Genomic DNA, 19837 nt, shown 5'->3' with positions numbered 1-19837 from the left:
GGTGAAAAAAGAAGATTGGCACCGCCCTAAGGCCACCGGTTTTTAAAAACCGGTGGGGAAAATGTGGGGAAAAATAGGCGGGATTTTGAGGGGAGGTTTTTGCCACCGGTTCAAACTAAACCGGTGGCAAAAAACATTATTTTCACCGGTTTGATGAACCGGTGGCTTTTCCTTTAAAAAAAAAACGCCCCTTATAAAAACACAAACCCTACTCTCAAATCACTCAGCCTCCCTCATTCTCTCTCTCCTCTCCTCTCCTCTCTCTACTGATCTCATCTCCTCTCCTCTCTCTACTGATCTCATCTCCTCTCCTCTCTCTACTGATCTCATCTCCTCTCCTCTCCTCTTTCCTGCTCTCTCATCTCACCACCACTGCCGCCGTCCCTCTTCTTATCTTTCCTGCTCTCTCGTCTCACCACCACCGTCGCCGTCGACTTCTTTCCCCTCTCAGTCTCTCCGACCTCCCTCTCTCCCTCTTCTCTCCCCTCTATCCCTCTTCTTTCCCCTCTCGATCTCTCCGACCTCCCTCTGTCTTCTGCCCACCACCACCAACGCCACTAACCACCGCCGCCACCAAGTCCGAAATCAACCACAACTTGTAAAATTCGAGGTTATTTTCAGGTAAAATTCGAGGTTAGTGGCTTAGTGCATGTAGGTGATGTAGTTGGGTTTAATTATTCGGGGTTAGGGTTTCTGGGTTTAATTATTTGTTTTACATGCCTTGATTTTTTTTTTGGGTTTGATTGTTGTAATATTGTTCGAAATTGATGGGTTTAATTGATTTTGGAATTTTTTGGGGTTAATTGATTTTGTTTAGTTGTTTGCGTTTAATTGAGTTTCGAAATATCTGGGTTTAATTTCGAAATTGATTAGTTCGATATTGTTTGAAATTTCTGGGTTTAATTTCGAAATTGATTGGTTCGATATTGTTTGAAATTTCCGTGTTTAATTTTTTGCTGGGTGTGATTGATTTTCAAAGGTTTATGGGTACATGCATGATATCTGTTTTTTTTTTTTTTTTTTTTTTTTTTTTTAGTTTTAATAATTTCTATATTTTTTTGTTTTTTTTTTGGATTTTTGTTTGATTTCTGGGTTTATGGGTTTTTTTTTCTTTATTTTTTTCGCAGCTTATTTATATTAATCAATTTATTTTTTTTGTTTTAATTGATGCAGGTATAATGATTTATATCTTAAATTGAAGGATCAAGATCGGGGTTTTTTTTTAATTTTAATGTTGTAACTTTTATTTTTTTGATTTATATTGTGAATTTTTTTTATTTGTATGTTGTAATTGTTAGATTATATTGATTTATATTGTAATTTTGATGTCCGTAATTGTGATCTATATCGAGCAATTAGTAGATTAGAAAATTGTTCAGTAATAAAATTATGATGTTGCGTTTCCAATTGTTTGATTATTTAATTTATTCGCTTTTTTTTTTAGGAAAAACGAGCACTCAATATCCACACTTTTATTATATTTAAAGTGAATAAAACAAAACAAACAAACAAAAAAAAATTACATGGACTATTGCCACCGGTTAACCGGTGGCATTAATTTAATATCAAAAAAAAAAAAAAAAAAAAAGCGGGACGTGTGTATTGCCACCGGTTAACCGGTGGCAATAACAGTTTTTGCCACCGGTTTTGAACCGGTGGCCTTGCTTCAGTTTATTGCCACCCCCCAAATGCCCAACGATTCAAAACCGGTGGCATAGGGGGGTTTTGAACCGGTGGCCAATTGATATTTTCTACTAGTGATTTGCTGGGATGGAGAAGGAGAGAGAAGAGAAAGAAGGGGACGACAAGATCAGAGGGGTACTTTGAGCCTTCGAGGGGGGCAGACGAAGAGATAGAGAGGGGGGCAGAGAAGAGATGGACGGAGAGATCGAGAGAGGGAGATGAAGGAGAGAGAGAATATAGTTGGCTGGTGGGTGTGGTGGTTGCTAAGTGGAACAAAAATTCCTAAAGGGTTTATACTAACAAGTAGTACTGTAGCAATACTTATATTAAAATAAAAATAAAAAAATAGCGGGTCAAACGGGTACCCGTTTAGCAAAAAGGGCGGCCCATGACCCGACCCGTGACACTTCTTTTTTACCGGGTCGGGTACCCGACCCGATTTTTTTGAAAAAATATAAAAAATACCCTGCAAATATTTTCCGGGTCAGCGGGTCGGGTCAACTGAGTCGGGTATTTTTGAACACCCCTAAATGCAACAACATGCCCTTACAGGTTCTATCATCCTTAGCAAACTTAACATCAGTTTCAGACAAATCATCCTTATCATCAGGTTTAACAATATCATCCAGAACATTTGAAACATCAATTTGCTCCAAATAAAAACGCATCCTAATGTAGGGAATATTTCAAGAGTTATCCCTAGCTTGAACCCCACTGTGATCATACACTAAAGTACGGTGGCGTCCAAAGGGAAAGAAGATAGAGCAAAAAAGTCGCCAACAAGTTTTAGGAACTTGTAAACCGTTCACGAGGTGAAGGTTACACCCCTTAACGATCCAAGATATCGTTAACTCCAATAGGTCTGGAACCATGACTGGTAGTTCGGGGATGAAGGTACAAATCCAACCTAAAAGAGATTGAACCTGCCCTAATAATAGGCCTCTACTTTATTCTGATCGTATTCATGTGCGCTTTCTGACTAACATGCAATCAATAGGTTTACCCTAAACCTGTATATTTATGTTGGTTGAATATTAATGCACAAATAAAAATATTATTGGCGATCACTTGAATTATAATCATATTAAGGGCCTGTTCCGATTGACTGAACTCAGCTGAACTGAACTGAACTGAACTGAACCGAACTGAACTGAACCGAGCTGAACTGAACTGAACTGAACCGAGCTGAACTGAACTGAACTGAACCCTAAACAAGATTATTAATTATCTTATTAAGCGTGATTACAAGTATCAATTCCCTTTAAACATGCGTAAAAGGTGTGATCAAGCAATAAAAATAAATATCAAGCAACATAATAATAATCATAAATAATAAAATTATAATTAAAATAATCATGATTAAAAATAATCATCATAACAATAATTATAACAATTATAATCATAAATCATCATAATAATGTTAAAGCATAATAATAGCAAGATCGTAGGCATGATACTAACAAGATTAATAACAAACCATAGCATGTCACTAAACAATAAAGATCAAATATTTAGCCCTAACATGATACTAACAATCATAAATATTAGGAAGAACATAAAAGGCATCATACTTTTAATCATACTAAATATTAAAGTTACCCTAGACATGATACTAGGAATCAAAATAACAATCTAAGCATGATTTCTATATCATAATATCAATTAAACCATTAAAGTACTTACTTGGATGCCTCGTACCTCTTTCTAATAATAAAATACACACGTTAGTAACTTCAAGGAAAATAATAAAATCAAACAATTAAATTAAATAATTGAAAGAGAGATTTGGGACCAAACCCTCAGAAATAAAAACCTTTCACGTCTAGGGCGAAGGCAACTTCGAACTTGGCTAGGTGTTTCTAAATCTTGTGAATGCGGAATTTTGTATGCAAAAGCTAGTTTAGAAGAGAGAGAGAGAGAGTAATCAAGAGAATCTTGATGAGAGTTGGTGAATGAAAACGGAGTTTTTAGGAAGCTATTTATAGAGAAAATCAGCCAAAGAGATAAAAAATCAAAACAGAGTTCTAACGCGTAAAACGAGGTTAGCGCCAGGCGCTGACATTAGCGCTAGGCGCCAAGCTTAGTGTCAGGCGCTAATGCTGGCGTTTGGCGCTAACTTGATCATTGACGTGTTTTCTAAAATCAGATAGAAATTTTCGTACAGGAGGATAAAATCGTATTTTCCTCAAAAACATTCTTTTGTTCTGATTAAAGCTCTAAAAAGTCAACAAAAGTCAATTTATCAATGCTAATTGAATTAGGAATAAAAAGAACCTTCTAGAAGAATCTAGAAGACTAAAATCATTCCTAATTGCATTAGGAATGATAAATCTATATTAGACCCTCTTCTAGATCATTGGGCCGCATATGAGGCTCAAACCGGGCCCAGTTCAGTAATTTGGCCATAACTTCCTCAATATTCATCGGAATTGGGCTTATAATATATTGTTGGAAAGCTCTTTTCAAGCCCTATCCAACTACACTATTATTGGACCCATATCATGGACCAACCAAACTGGATTGGCTGTTTTCTTAAAATAGGTTTTCAAAAACAGAGAGAGGAGAAAAGAAATTAAAACTATCCGTAACACTAAACTTTCCACACTTTCAATTCATTCGATTATAATTCGACGTGAAAGGTACTCATCACTGGGTTTGGTTTTGGGGAGACACAAATGGGTGTCTACACCTAACAACCCAACGTTTATAATTCTTTCCATCAAGAGGTTCTAACTTAGACATATCAGGTTTTAGAAATTTGGAAGCCATAATCGTCTTTTAGATTGTTATACTACTAAGCAATAAAATATAAATTACTTATCTCTTGATGCGTGAACCAAACTGACAATAACCGCGTCGTGGAGAACCACTAACCTAAAAGACGATTTTGCGCTACCTCCCGGTGCAGTAGACTAGAAGCGGTCGCCCTCCAAGATAAGCACGGCGCCGGAGTTTTTGTGCACTCACAAACCCGACTGGAACTCATAATACTTGCCCAAAAAACAGAATAGAAAGAACTCGTGTTCAGATAATTTTAGAGAAGAGAGAAGACTGATTGGTGTTGTGTGTCTTCTGACTGGAAAAAGCAACGAGTATATATAGGCAGTAGAAGGGAAACAGGAAGCATAAAACGAAGGAAGAATCTGGCTAAGAAAGCGACCAGATTAATTCGGCCAGTCAACAACAGAAGCAAGAAACAAGGAATTGAATCAGTCAGCTACAATCAAGGGATTAATGATTGATTTAATTCCGTAATCCCAACAGTTAGAAAAGAATAATCCCACAGACAAAAAAGAATATTTAGTTTAACAAAGAAAGAGAAATAAAATTTCTCCAAAAAGATAACAAGGACCCACGCCCGCACATCGCATTCACCAAGACCCCAAGTCCTGAGGCCCGAGCCCGACCCGACCCAGCTCAGCTCGGCACGCGCGCGCACGTGTGTGTGTGGAGTAACACATACCTTCCACTCACTCAACTAAGTAGTGCTAAGACACTACAATATAAAAACAAAGAAAAACCTTTACCCTAACCAATGTGGGACTTTTCCCTTTTCATTTGTTTTTCTTACTCTCTTGTTTTTCCCTAACTCTCTTGTTTTATATCAAGAACTTCCACCAGACTATGCCCTTCATTTCAACTTTTTTCTTGGGCCTTTTCATTTATACCTTTAGAGTCATCTTTGAGCTATCTATGAGGTTGACTTCAATGATGATAACTTCAATGGTGTCTTCAATGGTGTCGGTGATGAGTAGGGAAAAGGCTTTAATGGTGTCGGCCCATCGACTAAATGGAGGAGCACAGTGCAAAGAAGATCAGGAAGAAGAAGACTTAACACAAGTTACAATATCTTAACAAGTTGCAATATCTCAACTCAAGTAGATAGGATATTACATATGTATCCTTCAAATTTAATGTAAAATGATGAAAATACCTCTTGCTCGATGGGCATTTAGGATGCATGGACACTTCACCCAACTGTAATGTCCGTGTCGGACATCGTGTAAGACATTGACACTCATTGAATACACGACGATACATCTCGGACCGTGTCCTAATATGATACAATCCGTTGTGCTTTTTAACATGCCATTTTATCTATTCAACAATTTTTTTTAAAATGATTAAATTTAAGTAAATTAAGATAGATAAGATAATAATTATATAACATGATGCCTTCATAAATAGCTCATTGTTATATGTAAACTAAAAGAATATTATGATATTGTTAATATGATATATTGTGATCTTACGAAAGACCGAATAACAATATAGAACTAGAGTAGAAAACAAAACTAATCACTCAGAGTTTGTTTGACATTGTTTTTTGTATTCAATTTTTTGTTTTATATAAAAAACCAAAAACAGGAACAAGAAAAAGGTGTTTCCACTTTTCTATTGTCAGTTTTAAAAATTATCATCATTTTAATAAATTGATTAATAAATTGAACTAATTCTATATTCATTATTTGACATATATAATTGATTTTAAAAAATCCAAAAACCAAAAAAAGAGAAAACCACAATATTCCAAGTGTACGTCATGTATATATGAATTTTAACATTCCGCATCCATATCCCCTATTTTTATATTGATATTTTCTCGTATCCGTATCAATACCCGTGCTCATAAATATATGGGCACCCCAAGAGAGGTGGGCTTTGCGTTGGGCTTACTCCCCCAACACTCACCTTCATGATCATGCAATTGATTTGTAACTATAACCCGGAAATCTTCCCCAAAACCTAACAACTTTCTCTCTCCTCCTCCTTCGTGTTCCTCTTCTTCACCTCTAAAACATATTAGTCGTGGCCTTATTAAATCTCCATTCTTCCAAAGTTTAACTTTCAAGCTCAAATTAATTTATATAAACACGAAATTTTCAATATGAATTTAATCTAATGCAAACAAATACTCATTTCTGTTGCATTTATTCAGTTGAATCATCCAATCTTTGTTCTTCAAATGCGTTCTCTTATGGATTTGAAAAGACTTTCCACCATTAAACCCGCCTTCTTCTTCTCCTCCTTTCGCCGACCACTTCGCTCAGTTTCTCCGCCATTTTCGCCGCCTCAAGATCAACCCCAGAAACTTGATGAGAGTTTTGTTAAGTGGGTTTCTTCTGTTTTGTCAAACCCATCTCTGGAATCTTCTAAATGTAAAGAAATTCTAACTCTTGTATCCCCTTCTCAATTTGATCGTGTTTTTACTGAAATTAAGTCATTGGTTCATCCGAAAACAGTGTTGCAATTCTTTTATTATGGGATTGATTCATGCAGGTATTCTTTTAGTGTTAAATCCTATTGCGAATTGATTCGTTTGCTTGTTGGATCGAATTTTAGTGATTCTGCTAGGTTGTTGTTGATTCGTTTGATTGATGGGAAAGCTCCTACTGTTTTTGAGAAGTATAGTGATAGACATATTGAGATTGCTGTTGCATTGGTTGATTTGAATGGCGGGTTTGAGAAGTCGGTTGGGAATCGAACGTTTGATTTGTTGGTTCATGTTTATTGCACTCAGATTAAGAATGCCGGTTATGGGTTAGCTTTCGAGGTTTTTAAGGTGATGGCTGCGAGGGGAGCTTTTCCGTCTTTGAAGACGTGTAATTTCCTTTTGAGCTCGCTGGTTAAGGCTGGCGAGGTTCAAAGAAGTTACGAGGCGTTTGAGATTATGCGGAGAGGAGTTGTGCCTGATGTTTATCTGTTTAGCACGGCTATTAATTCGTATTTCAAAGGTGGGAGGGTTAAGGATGGGATTGAGTTGTTTATGGAGATGGAGGAAGTAGGGATTTCACCTAATGTTGCGACTTACAACAATGTTATTCATGGACTTTGTAGGTGTGGTGGTTTAGATGAGGCATTTCGATTTAAAGAGAGGATGGTAAGGAATGGTATGATGCCTGACGTTGTAACTTATGGAGGTCTTATTAATGGTTTAGTTAAGTTTGGGAAGTTTGACGAAGCGAATCACTTACTACAGGAAATGCCAGAGAAGGGTTTGGTTGCTAATGAAATTGTTTATAACTCATTGATTAATGGGTATTGTAGAGTAGGAAAAGTTGGGGAGGCATTGAGTTTAAAAGATTCTATGTTGTCAAGGGGGATTAGTCCAAATTCATCAACCTTTAATTCACTTCTTCATGGCTTTTGTCAGTGTAATATGGCAGAGCAGGCTCAATCTCTATTGCAGGAGATGTTGTCTAGAGGGTTATCAGTACAGTTAGGGGCCTTTAATTCTGTCATCTGCTGTACTGGTATGAATGGCACATTGGATTCTGTTTTGTGTATCATTGAAGAGATGCTATCGAGAAACTTAAGGCCTAGTGATGGCCTGCTTACTACGATTATGGTTAGAAACTGTAAAGAGGGTAAACATGCACACGCTGTTAAATTCTGGTTTAGACTTGTGGAGAAAGGGTTTACACCAAATATAGTGACTTCAAACGCTTTAATTCATGGACTTTGTGAAGCTGGTATCATGTATGAGTCTGCTAGGCTTCTCAAGGAAATGATTAAAAGGGGTTTTAAATTGGATAGAATCACATACAATACCCTCATCTCAGGCTGTTGTAAAAATGGAAAATTGGAGGAAGCTTTTAATTTGAGAAATGAGATGGAAAAGCGTGGTATACAACCAGATATTCATGTGTACAACATTCTACTGCATGGACTGTGTAATGCCAATAAAATTATTGAAGCCATGAAGCTCTGGGAGGAGTGCAAAACAAGTGGTATGGTTGCAAATGTTCATACATATGCTGTTATGATCAATGGGTATGGCAAGGCTGGAAAGATTGAAGAGGCAGTTAGACTTTTCGATAAGCTGCTTGCTCAGAAATTAGAGCTAAACTCGGTTGTTTATAATTCACTTATTTCTGCATATTGTAGAGCAAACAATATGGTCAATGCTTTTCAACTTTGTGATGACATGAAAGGCAAAGGCATTGCGCCAACTTCTGTCACATATTCCTGTCTTATAGATGGACTGGTCAACACTGGTAGTGTTGACCAAGCTAGGAACCTTCTTGAAGAAATGAGCAAGGAAGGTCTGAATCCTGATGTTTACTGCTATACTGCCTTAATGGGTGGTTACTGTAAGCTTGGTCAGATGGATAAGGTGGAGGCTATCTTGCAAGAGATGTGCATGAATGGCATAATTCCAAATAAAATCACCTATACAATTATGATAGATGGGTACTCTAAAATGGGTGATGCCGAAAAGGCAGCTAAGCTTTTGGAGAAAATGGTTCATGATGGAATCATTCCTGATAATGTTACATATAATGCTCTTACTAGTGGTTTGTGCAAGGATGGAAAGATGGGTGAAGCATTTACGGTGACTGATACTATGGCACAACAGGGAGTTCTTATGGATGATGTAACATATACAACCTTGATTCATGGGTTGGCACAACCAATGGCATTTAAAAACCAAGACTGATCAAGTTGATTTCTGAAAATCTTAAATGGTTTGGCTCTTTCATGGTGTCTTTAGCCCTAGCTGTGCATGTTCCTATATTGCGTTGAAAAGCATCTTTCTCAATAAGTTATCCATTGATAGTCCTTTTTTTCACTTTATGCAGGTAGATCACTTGAGAGTTGAGAGAACAGTCTCATTGCTGTGTCTCTTGGCCCTGGCAAGCCTTCAATTAGTGAAGCTCTTTCTTGATTAAAAAATTTGTTGATGCGGTGAAAGGTGAATATACTTAAATTCTTGGAATATGTGTAGATTTGAGTTCTGTTATTAAGTAGTGTTTGTCTGAATCTGGATAATAGTAGCGGTAGTCAATTGTTTGACACCTATATGATTGGTTAGAATGTTATTAGGTGATGTCAATTGTAAATCTTGCTAAGTTACCCTCCTTTTAGAGAGAACAGTTTGGTGGTTTTAAAATTAAATTCAAATTTTATGGTGTAATTAATATTTGATTCCATTTTGCAGGTATTTGTGAAGAATACCTATTTTCCACACTCCCCAAAATCTTGCCTCAGGTACTTTATTTATTTTTAATTCTGTTGTTTATTTGATGTTTGATCCTACATCTATTGGTAAATAATATGCATCCATGCTGTTTCACATGGCCAATTTTTCAATATGTGTGAATTTTTCACAAGTATCTATTTATATTTTTGCATCAACTTTGTTTTTATGATTAACCGGGTATAATGAGTTGGGGCAGATAAATTACAGTATTAGAAAGTTGAAGGAGTTGTGCTATATACCTTGATGTAACCATCAACCTCAGCTATTATGTCAAACATTCTGGCTTTATTCAACATGTTTCTTATTGTTTTCTCATGAATTTTCTTTCAAGGAGGGTTTTTGTTTGTAGTCTTTTATGTTTTTCTATAATTCTCGTTTTTTAAAGTACTATATATGAATAATTTGCTTAGGCATTTGACTATAAAAACTTCTAGATCTATGACAGGTTATATAATTAGGAGTGTGGTAGTACTGAATTTGAGACTGATTGTTCTGGGTTTATCCTTGGTAGATGGATCTAACACAAGGGTTGGAATGTTGGATAAAACTTTAGGGCTGCATGGTGTTAAGATAGGAAGATAGAAAGTGCTAATTTTAACAAAAATAATCTTACACTTCTATCCAAGTCAAGCAGTAACTTTTAACTGAAGGTTGGTCTTGTGTTTTTGCAGATGGAAGGCTCGTTCCAAAGCCTTTGTAACTGTTCTAGGAGATTTTGGTTCCGATTTTCTCTGCATACAGGTTCTTTAGCTTCTCTGTGACAGCAGTAGTTTGTGTTTATCTTATATCTTATATATATGGCAACATGGAATAACTTCAATTCTCAAGCATCTATTTCCAGAGGAATGGCCAAAAGCGTGATGGATGTGGAATATTTTACAAGCTGGCCAGGTACATGGTGCTGTCTGACTCCTATGTATTTTTCTACTAACCTTGATAATCAGGCTATTATTATTTTTGATTTCTGCTGTATACAAAGTTATAGTTTGTGAATTCCATACCGAGTTCAGACTTTTGAAGCATTGACTTATTAATGTTTTTAATTTATACCGAATAACATGATAGTGTATTGTTGTGGTCTAAGTGCTAAAAAAAATTGAGAGCGTTAAAAGTGTAAAGGTTGGAACAGGTTACGTTCATTTACGACCACCCAATTTTCATATAGTGGTAGATGTGATGTCAGGACCATGTTTTTTGTGTGTAAATGATGTCATACAATAAAAAAAACAAGAGATCATAAAGAGTGTATTTTATTCATTCACTTGTTAATTACTTGTAAGCTCAATACTGATTGTTGTTATATAGATGATTAAGCTAGTTGTGGATCACATTTACACAAAATTTTGCCCTTTTTGGTCTCGTTCTTCTAATGGCACAAACTATGGTGTGAATTTATGACAACATAAATTAAGTATAGCAAAATCCATTTCCTTTTGTCCATATAATTATATATTAACCTAGCAACTACTGTGTTTTGGATAGAAAAGATAAAAAATGCTCTTACCCTAACCTTTGAGCAAAATAAATTCTGCCTTTTATGCTTTAAGATCTTTCTAGTGTTGCAGCATTTCTGGTATACCTACTTCGTATCTCATTTTTTTGGTACTTTTACTGCCCTTCATATTGTAGCTTTACCATAGATTTTGGTATACTCCAGTGCAGAGTTGGTCTTACAAGAAGATATTGAATGTACTGATTACTGATCTTGTGAAATCTATCAACAGTAACACAAATAGTAGTGTGATGAATAGTGCTATTCAGTGGCTGGAGGAAATGCAGAAGTTGAAGAAATCCAAGGTTATTATTTTTTCACGTCTCCTCTTTAATTATGATGTCCTCATGATATGCGATTTACTTTCCAGCTTTTATTCAAAATGTGTGGAGGGGCTGGAGACGCAAGGACTTTGAATTGCGTTATGTTATTGCAAAATCTTTATTGTCAAAGCTCGAAATATATATATATATATATATATATATATATATATATATATATATATATATATATATATATATATATATATTTATTTATTTATTTATTTTTCTAATCCTTCATATTTTCATGTTATCTCTATTTTTCCTATTGCAAACATGAAAGTCACAAGATAAACTAAGGCTTTTTGCATATTTAAGATGCTGGCTGGCTCTTTTTTTGTGTGGCTATTTTCTTTTTAAGTTTTGAATGCTTTAGCTGGCTATTGCCCTGTAAATTCTATTTTATGTTGCATATTTTGTTTCAAAGGTTAACATGTAACTTGCAGTCACTGTACTTTCGGTTTGCTGGTTAGTTATAGAAATTTGCAAATGAACAAAATCCTGAACAGCTCTGTATTCCTTGTTATCCCAGCTTTCTCCATCTTGTTAATGGATATAACTGTAACCTGGCATTGTGACCACCACACTGTCCAAAGTGACAGAAACAAGTCCCAATACTCGTCTCTTCTAATGTCCCCTACTTTATCCCTCTAATTTTTCTTTTTTTATCATCTTGATTTCCATCTGAGATCCCTCTTGCTGTTCTGAACGTAAATGGATATTACTGTGATTCTCGCCCAAATGTTCTTGCACTTTATTATTACTCTGTATGTAATGTAAATGGAGAATTGAAGATGTGGAAACTTCTGTGGAGTATTATATTTTAGCTGTGGACTGGTTTTCATTGGATTCTTTCTCTTTCTAATATTCACCCACATAAGATATGTGAACCAATACTTCAGTCAATCAGTCATGGTTTATTTACTTTAATTTGACTGCTTGGTTGTGGATTCAGGTTCGACAGAAAAAAGTTCTGAAAAAGACCGTGGAAACCCTAATGTCCCTAATGATCCTCGTGTCAGATTAAATCGTGATTGTGTTGGAACTATGGCTGCATATCGACTAAAGAATCTTTCTCAGCTTCTTCTTACTATTGTAAATACACATTTATATTGGTAAGTTCTCTGCTTTAATTATTTTATTACTTTGGCTTATGTGTTCTGTACCTTGATTGGCATTCTTACTTCCAAGAAAAGAAAAACCTTTGATGATCTGAATGGTTATCATCTATTCCAGGGATCCAAAATGGCCTGATGATAAAAGCTGGCTCAAGCTAAATATCTACTGTTGCTTTTAGACCAATTCAAAACTGTGAAAAATTTCTAATAGTGACCATAGACTTCAACTCTACCTCAGGAGATCAGGTAGGATATATTACCTTTTCTACTTTTACTATAATTTAATGTATGTTCAATATTCCTTGACATATCTTGTGCTATGGACTGCATCTTTTTCTGCTGAAAGATTTTTCTCATACTTCCAACTTTTTTCCATGGCATATATAATTTGTTCTCTCATATATTATAGTCAAGATTTACTATATGATCTTTAAAAAAGAATGATTTACTATATGATGGGTGCTGGCTATGTGCATGAATCTGTTTACATGCTAGGAAAGAAAATATACAATTTACTATAGTTTATAGACTTTTAACTCAGTCTATTTACATTGTCAATTAGCCAATCCTGAAGAGTGTAGATCCTAGAATCATGATATACTACTTTTTATAATCATTTTGCCAAATTTCATACAGTATTTTGTTTACTTTAATTTTAATGGGAATACAGTTAGTACCTTGGGATTTCTGCCACTACTGCTTGGTTTAAGATCTAAAAGTCTACTCATTTTGTGTCTACAAGGTGTACAATTACCTAATCTCCGGCAGCTCTTCTTTGGAGTATACCGTTGAATGTCTTGATGAGTTGCCCATTCCTTTTAGCAGTGTCTATGTCTGCACAAGTGGAGAACTAGAATTCACCAACTGCACCCCTGGCTTTACAGGTACATTGGATTACATATCCATATCGCCCTCCTGTTGCATATGACCTGTTAGCTTTCTAGAACTTCCTGATGAAGATCTCCCTCTCGCCCTCTGTGGCTGGTGGGCTCCCAAACTATCGGCATCCCAGAGATTCCGTTCCCATTGGTGCAGAATTTCAAGTCCATACACAATAACACTACCTATATATATATATATATATATATATATATATATATATATATATATATATATATATCAATCAATCAATCAATCAATCAATCAATCAAAGCCTTAATCCCAAAAGTGGGGTCGGCTAACATGAACCAAATTTGATTATTCCGTGTAGTCATCAACATAAATCTTTCTCCTCCATCCCTTACGATCCAAAACTTCATCCTCACGTAAATCCATGCACTTCATATCCTTCCTCACTCCTTCCAACCAAGTCATCTTTGGTCTCCCTCTTCCTCGTTTAATCCCTCCATGGTCCCACTCTTCCACTCTTCGCACCGGTGCACCCTCGGGTCTCCGTCTTACATGTCCAAACCAACGCAGACGATTTTCCCTTAATTTATCTACAATGCCCGCCACACCTACTTTCTTGCGAATAACCTCATTTCTGATTCTATCTCTTAAAGTGTTTCCACACATCCACCTTAACATGCGCATTTCCGTAACCTCCATCTTTTTAATATGCTCTTTCTTAGAAGCCCAACATTCTGTACCATAGAGCAACACTGGTCTTATGGCAGTCCTGTAGAATTTTCCCTTCAACTTTAAGGGAATGCTGCGGTCGCATAGCACTCCCGTGGCCGCTCTCCATTTAAGCCACCCTGACTTAATCCTGTGGGTCACGTCTTGATCAATGTCACCATTCTTCTGGATGATCGACCCTAGGTACTTAAAACATTCACTCATGGTCAAATCCTTTCCATCCAAACTCACCACTTCATTGCTTGTCCCCCTCTGAGTGCCAAAACGACATACCAAATATTCAGTCTTACTCCGACTTAGCTTAAACCCTCTAGATTCCAACCTTTGCCTCCATTGCTCCAACTTGACATTAACCCCATCCTTAGTCTCATCCACCAAAACGATATCATCTGCGAACAGCATACACCATGGAACCTCATCTTGAATTGGTCTAGTTAATTCGTCTAGAACCGTTGCAAAAAGAAAAAGGGCTTAATGCAGACCCTTGATGCAATCCGATTGTAATAGGGAAATCTTTTGTCAACCCTCCGCATGTCCTCACATTTGTTGACACATCCCGATACATATCCTTAACTAGGTCTACATACCTTCGTGGGATACCTTTCTTCAACATTGCCCACCAAAGTATCTCTCTTGGCACCTTGTCATATGCCTTCTCTAAATCAATAAAGACCATATGAAGATCTTTCTTCTTTACCCTATAAAACTCCATCATTTGTCTTATCAAATGGATTGCCTCCATAGTAGATCTCCCAGGCATAAAACCAAATTGGTTATCTGAAATGCTTGTGCATGCCCTCAACCTTTGTTCAATCACCCTTTCCCACAACTTCATAGTATGGCTCATAAGCTTAATTCCTCGATAGTTAGAACAATCTTGAGCGTCTCCTTTGTTTTTATAAACCGGGACCAAGGTGCTCTTCCTCCAATCTTGTGGGATCCTTGTAGCCGTCCATATCTTGTTGAAAAGGTTTGTTAACCAATCAATACCAATCTTACCCAAACACCTCCACACCTCTATCGGTACCCCATCAGGGCCAACCGCCTTCTTAGGTTTCATCTTCCTCAGTGCAATCTCCACCTCTACTCTCCTAATCCTTCGCACATACTCCATGTTGATTTCTTCATCACTCATAGAGGTATCTCCTATCACAACTCCATTACTTCCATTAAATAATTCATCGAAGTACCCCTTCCACCTGTCCTTGATGCCCTCCTCTTGCACTAGGACCATTTGGTTCTTATCTTTGACACACTTCACCATGCCAATATCCTTCCTTGCCTCTTGTCTTCTCTTTGCCATCTTATAAATGATCCTTTCTCCCTCCTTGGAATCAAGCTTTTCATAAACCTCCTGATATGCCTTTTCTTTTGCTTGGCGAACAGCTGCCTTTGCCTTACTCTTAGCCTCCTTATACGCTGCAAAGGTTTCATCACTCCTACATTTTCCTAAGGCTTGATAGCATTCCCTTTTTTGCTTAATTACTGCTTTCACCTCTTCATTCCACCACGAAGTATCTCTCTGTACCGAAGTTCTTCCCCTTACTTCCCCTAAGACCTCTTTGGCCACTCTTAGGAAACAGTTCTTCATTCGTAACCAAGTCATGTCCGGATCCACCTCTCCATCCCAATCCGCTTCTTCAATTACCTTTTCTGTAAAAACCTTAGCTTTTGCATCCCTTAGGGTCCACCATCTTATCCTTGGTTCTTCTTGTCTAACTTTTTTCTTCGCCTTCTCTTTCAGACGAATAGTCATTACCAATAGCCGGTGTTGGGTGACCACACTCTCCCCTGGGATAACCTTACAGTTTATGCAACTTTGTCTATCTATGCTCCTTGTGAGCAGGAAGTCTATTTGAGTTGCATTTGCTCCATTCCGAAAAGTTATCAAGTGTGAATCCCTCTTCTTAAACCAAGTATTAGCCAAAATTAAATCATATGATTGGGCAAAATCCATAATAGCTTCACCACCGGCGTCCCTCTGCCCATACCCAAAGCCTCCATGGACACTCTCATAGCCATCTCGGCTCGCCCCAACGTGCCCATTTAGATCCCCTCCAATATATAACTTCTCTGAGTGGTGGACACCCTGCACCACCTCGTCTAGGTCCTCCCAAAATTGTCGTTTCTCTTCTGCATCTAAACCCACTTGGGGAGCATAAGCACTGATAACATTCACAATCTCCTTGCCACATAGCAACTTCAGCCTTATCAACCTATCGTTCTTCCGATAGACCTCGATCACCTCTTTTGCCAACCTCTCATCGAGAACCACACCAACTCCGTTCCTAGCTCCACCATTCCTTGTTCTGTGGCTCGTTTCTTGCCCAACATACCATACCTTATACCCCAAAACCAAGCCTCGAGCTCCTTCTCCTGTCCATCTTGTCTCTTGGAGGCACATGATGTTCACGCGTCGTCTTTTCATTACTTCTACCAATTCTGCTGATTTTCCCGTAAGAGACCCCACATTCCAAGAACCAATATATATATATATATATATATATATATATATATATATTGTACTCTGGATTCCTTTTCAGTTCCTCATGTATATGTATATACTTCCTCTGTTCTTTTTTATTTGACCTGTTTATTTTATCACGCTTGCCAATGCAAAACTTTGACGGTCAATAATTTTATTTTTCCATAATTAAAAAATATAAAAGTTATATATTATGATAGTTCTATTGAGACGAATTCAAAATGATCCAACATGAATATGTTTTTTCTTACATATTATTCAGAAAACACAGTCAAAGGAGGGGTGGTGAATAGTATAAAAGTCAAAGCGGGTCAAGTAAAAAAGAACGGAGGAAGTATATTACTCTCTCCGTTTCATAATGTTAGTCCCATATGGAATCAATCACATAAAATAAGAGAACAAATGTATTTGGAATCTAACATTAAAGTATAACAGATTTCATAATTAGTTTACCTCATTTAATTTTTTTTTTTATTAGGAAAACACAAGTCACAATTGCATAATTTAAGGTAAAAATTTCCATACTTAGAGTCATGTCATCAATCCACAATTAATTAATTCCAAAAAAAATCACGGCTATTTCACCAAATGCCACCGAGTAATTACAAAATTTACCAAATGCTATCAAAGTTTTCAAAATTCACCAAATGCCACTGACAAACAATACAATGACACATTGTGCCACTAATATCATATGGACGTTAGTTTTTCGTTAATGCAATTCTTATTTCACCAAATGCCATTATTTTGGAAAATTATTTCAACAAATGCCATTATTTTTTCGATTTCGTGACAAATATTGTTCGAGTAAGGTTTCACAGGTCATTTTAACTCGAAATTGGAAAAAAAAACGTAAATACTTAGTTTTGCATTTTTTTCAGAAAAAAAAATTACGATATTGACATGCAAAATGGGGCATATATGTTATTTTTTAGTCAATTCCGAGCTTAATTTATTCCATAAAGAATCAAAATGACCCCCAAAACCTTACCCGATCAATTTTGATGGTTAAAAAGTAACGACACGCTAATCGAAATATTTTTCAACACACAAAACGGAGCATTTAAGTTTTTTTTTTGTCAATTCTGAGCTTAATTTGTACTCATAAAGAATCAAAATGACCACAAAACCTTACCCGATCAATTTTGATGGTTAAAAAATAACGACACGCTAATCAAAATATTTCTCAACATACAAAACGGAGCATTTACGTTATTTTTTGTCAATTCCGAGCTTAATTTGTTCCCATAATGTTTCAAAATGACCCCCTAAACTATACCCGAGCAATTTTTGCCACAAAAATGAAGAAAAAAAAATCATTTTTATTAATGAAAATAAATAATTAAAATGAACCAATTAAATTATGACACGTGTCAAGATTTAACGACCGTTAGTCATTAATGGCATTTGGTGAATTTTTTAAAAGCTCGATGACATTTGGTGAATTTTGAAAGTACTCAGTAACATTTGGTGAAATAGCCGAAAAAATCAAGTCATAAATGAAATATATTCAGGTAGAACTTTTTGAAACACCCAAAATAGTATATGGGACTAACATTATGAGAGTATTTTTTCCTTTCAGTTATTTTTTTTGTAATTGTTCTTTTTATAAAAATCTCCGAACCATCAGATGTTCCCGTAATTGATTACGACAAAAGGATACAAGATTGACTTGAATAACGGACATATATATGCTCCTTGTTTTAATTATTTCTAATATGCATAAGCTACTCTATTACATTGTCGATGCTCAAACAATCAAGTTATTGATGAATACTAGAAAAACTTCGCTATGAAATCATATAGAAAAACCTACTTAAAAGTTACAAAGAATGATGATAAGACATCAGAATTCATATTATCAACTCAAATAAGAAGACAAAAGTAGGAAATCCAGTTTACCCAAAGTGTAAAAGTGGTACACTGGTATCAAGTGATAATGGAGTTAAGCATAAATATGGTCCCTCATCTATTGTATTTGTAGCATTTTGGTCCCTCATCTTTTTAATGAAGCAAATTGGTTCCTCTGCCACCCTTACATGATTTTTTCCGGTGAAAAAATGATGAGTCACCATAGTTTAGGGACTACAGTGCTCATGTGGCAAAAGAAAAAAAAAAATTAATCAAAGTTTAAGGACCTTGGTATGAGTTGGCATTATTTAATTAATGAAGTGGTAAAGTTTAGTGACCTTCTTCCTCGGTTATCTTTGGTCCATGACCTTGTCTTTGACACTATTAGCTCACAATGACACCTTTGACCACTTTCACTTGATCCATTGCTACATCTAGACATTGCCTGTCATCAATAAACATATTAATATTGCTTAAATCTTCTAATTTTGATCAACTCCTAAATACCTTAATTACTAATTTTATTGCAGATCAGATACCTTGGAAGGAGCTTTCTTCTTCACTGCAGCAATTATTTTTTTTTCTTTTGGAAGAATTTTAGCTTAATAGTCTGATGGTTTTAATGGCTATCAACATCAATATGTATAGCCACTTTTGTGTGTAACGACTAGTTTTTGGTAACTATTTTGGAATTTGGTTATTTTTTTGCTATTACAATCCTTTAGAATTAAATGCAGAGCCTCTAATCTTCAAACTACCAATTTTTTGAACTGAAAATATTCATGTAAACATGCAGCTCCTTAATCTTTTGGCAAAAAGAAGTGTAGTCCCTAAACTAATGCTGACTCAACTAGAGAAGTCCCTAAACTTTGGCTTAGTTGGCAATAAAATCCTTCAATTTTGCTGACTCGGATTTTCCTCCACCAGAATTGGTGAGCCAAGGGTGGCAGAGGGACTAATTTGTCTCATTTCAAAGACAAGGGGCCAAATGTGCAACTAATGGTATAATTTAGGGACCGTATTTTAGCTTATCTCGGTGATAATGTAATGAACTTGCTTGATGTGGAGGATACACCTCAAAAGAGGGTAACATTCACCAATGACCAAATATGGGTCACCCCATTGGAAGGTACACCTTTAAAGATATTCTTTGTTTTATAAAAGCACTCAGCAAGGGTAAACCATTGATTGAAGTAGCGGTTTTGTACGAAGTAAACCCGGAAGAAAACTGCATTCAATGAACAGTTTTAATGTAACCCAATCAAAGAAAATTATTCGATAGTTGTAATGATTGACGAGGACGGTAGTTGAAAAATCTATATCTAA

General features: G+C 36.2%; 1 protein-coding gene and 1 long non-coding RNA gene across 7 annotated transcripts; both read left to right on the top strand.

The window, feature by feature from the left end:
- Positions 1 to 334: 334 nt before the first annotated feature.
- On the top strand, positions 335 to 1407 carry LOC145630619 (uncharacterized). Its single transcript, XR_014112127.1, has 2 exons — positions 335 to 621; positions 1174 to 1407. It is a non-coding gene; the product is annotated as an uncharacterized LOC145630619 (long non-coding RNA).
- A 5021-nt stretch (positions 1408 to 6428) lies between these two features.
- LOC145632042 (uncharacterized) lies at positions 6429 to 19247 on the top strand. Of its 6 annotated transcripts, none has more exons than XM_081684306.1 (9): positions 6429 to 9152; positions 9267 to 9379; positions 9626 to 9675; positions 10339 to 10558; positions 11392 to 11464; positions 12435 to 12594; positions 12716 to 12843; positions 13340 to 13481; positions 19042 to 19247. In XM_081684306.1, exon 1 carries the CDS (start codon positions 6650 to 6652, stop codon positions 9122 to 9124), a length of 2475 nt encoding a protein of 824 aa, XP_081540432.1. In that variant the 5' UTR covers positions 6429 to 6649; the 3' UTR covers positions 9125 to 9152; positions 9267 to 9379; positions 9626 to 9675; positions 10339 to 10558; positions 11392 to 11464; positions 12435 to 12594; positions 12716 to 12843; positions 13340 to 13481; positions 19042 to 19247. The 6 variants fall into 6 exon arrangements, with proteins under 6 accessions (XP_081540432.1, XP_081540435.1, XP_081540434.1 ...); XM_081684309.1 differs by lacking the exon at positions 19042 to 19247 and having other exon boundaries at positions 10339 to 10408; positions 10509 to 10558; positions 11325 to 11464; positions 13340 to 13707; XM_081684308.1 differs by lacking the exon at positions 19042 to 19247 and having other exon boundaries at positions 10339 to 10408; positions 10509 to 10558; positions 13340 to 13706.
- The last annotated feature ends 590 nt before the right edge of the window (positions 19248 to 19837 follow it).

Source organism: Chenopodium album, chromosome 5 (assembly GCF_948465745.1).
Source record: "Chenopodium album chromosome 5, dcCheAlbu1.1, whole genome shotgun sequence".
Lineage (NCBI taxonomy): Eukaryota > Viridiplantae > Streptophyta > Magnoliopsida > Caryophyllales > Amaranthaceae > Chenopodium > Chenopodium album.
Note: the sequence above shows the minus strand (reverse complement) of the source record. Positions and strands in the feature narration are given on the sequence as shown.

Coding starts and splice junctions, on each gene's coding strand:
- LOC145632042 (XM_081684310.1), top strand. CDS start 6,650: ATGCGTTCTCTTATGGATTTGAAAAGACTTTCCACCATTAAACCCGCC.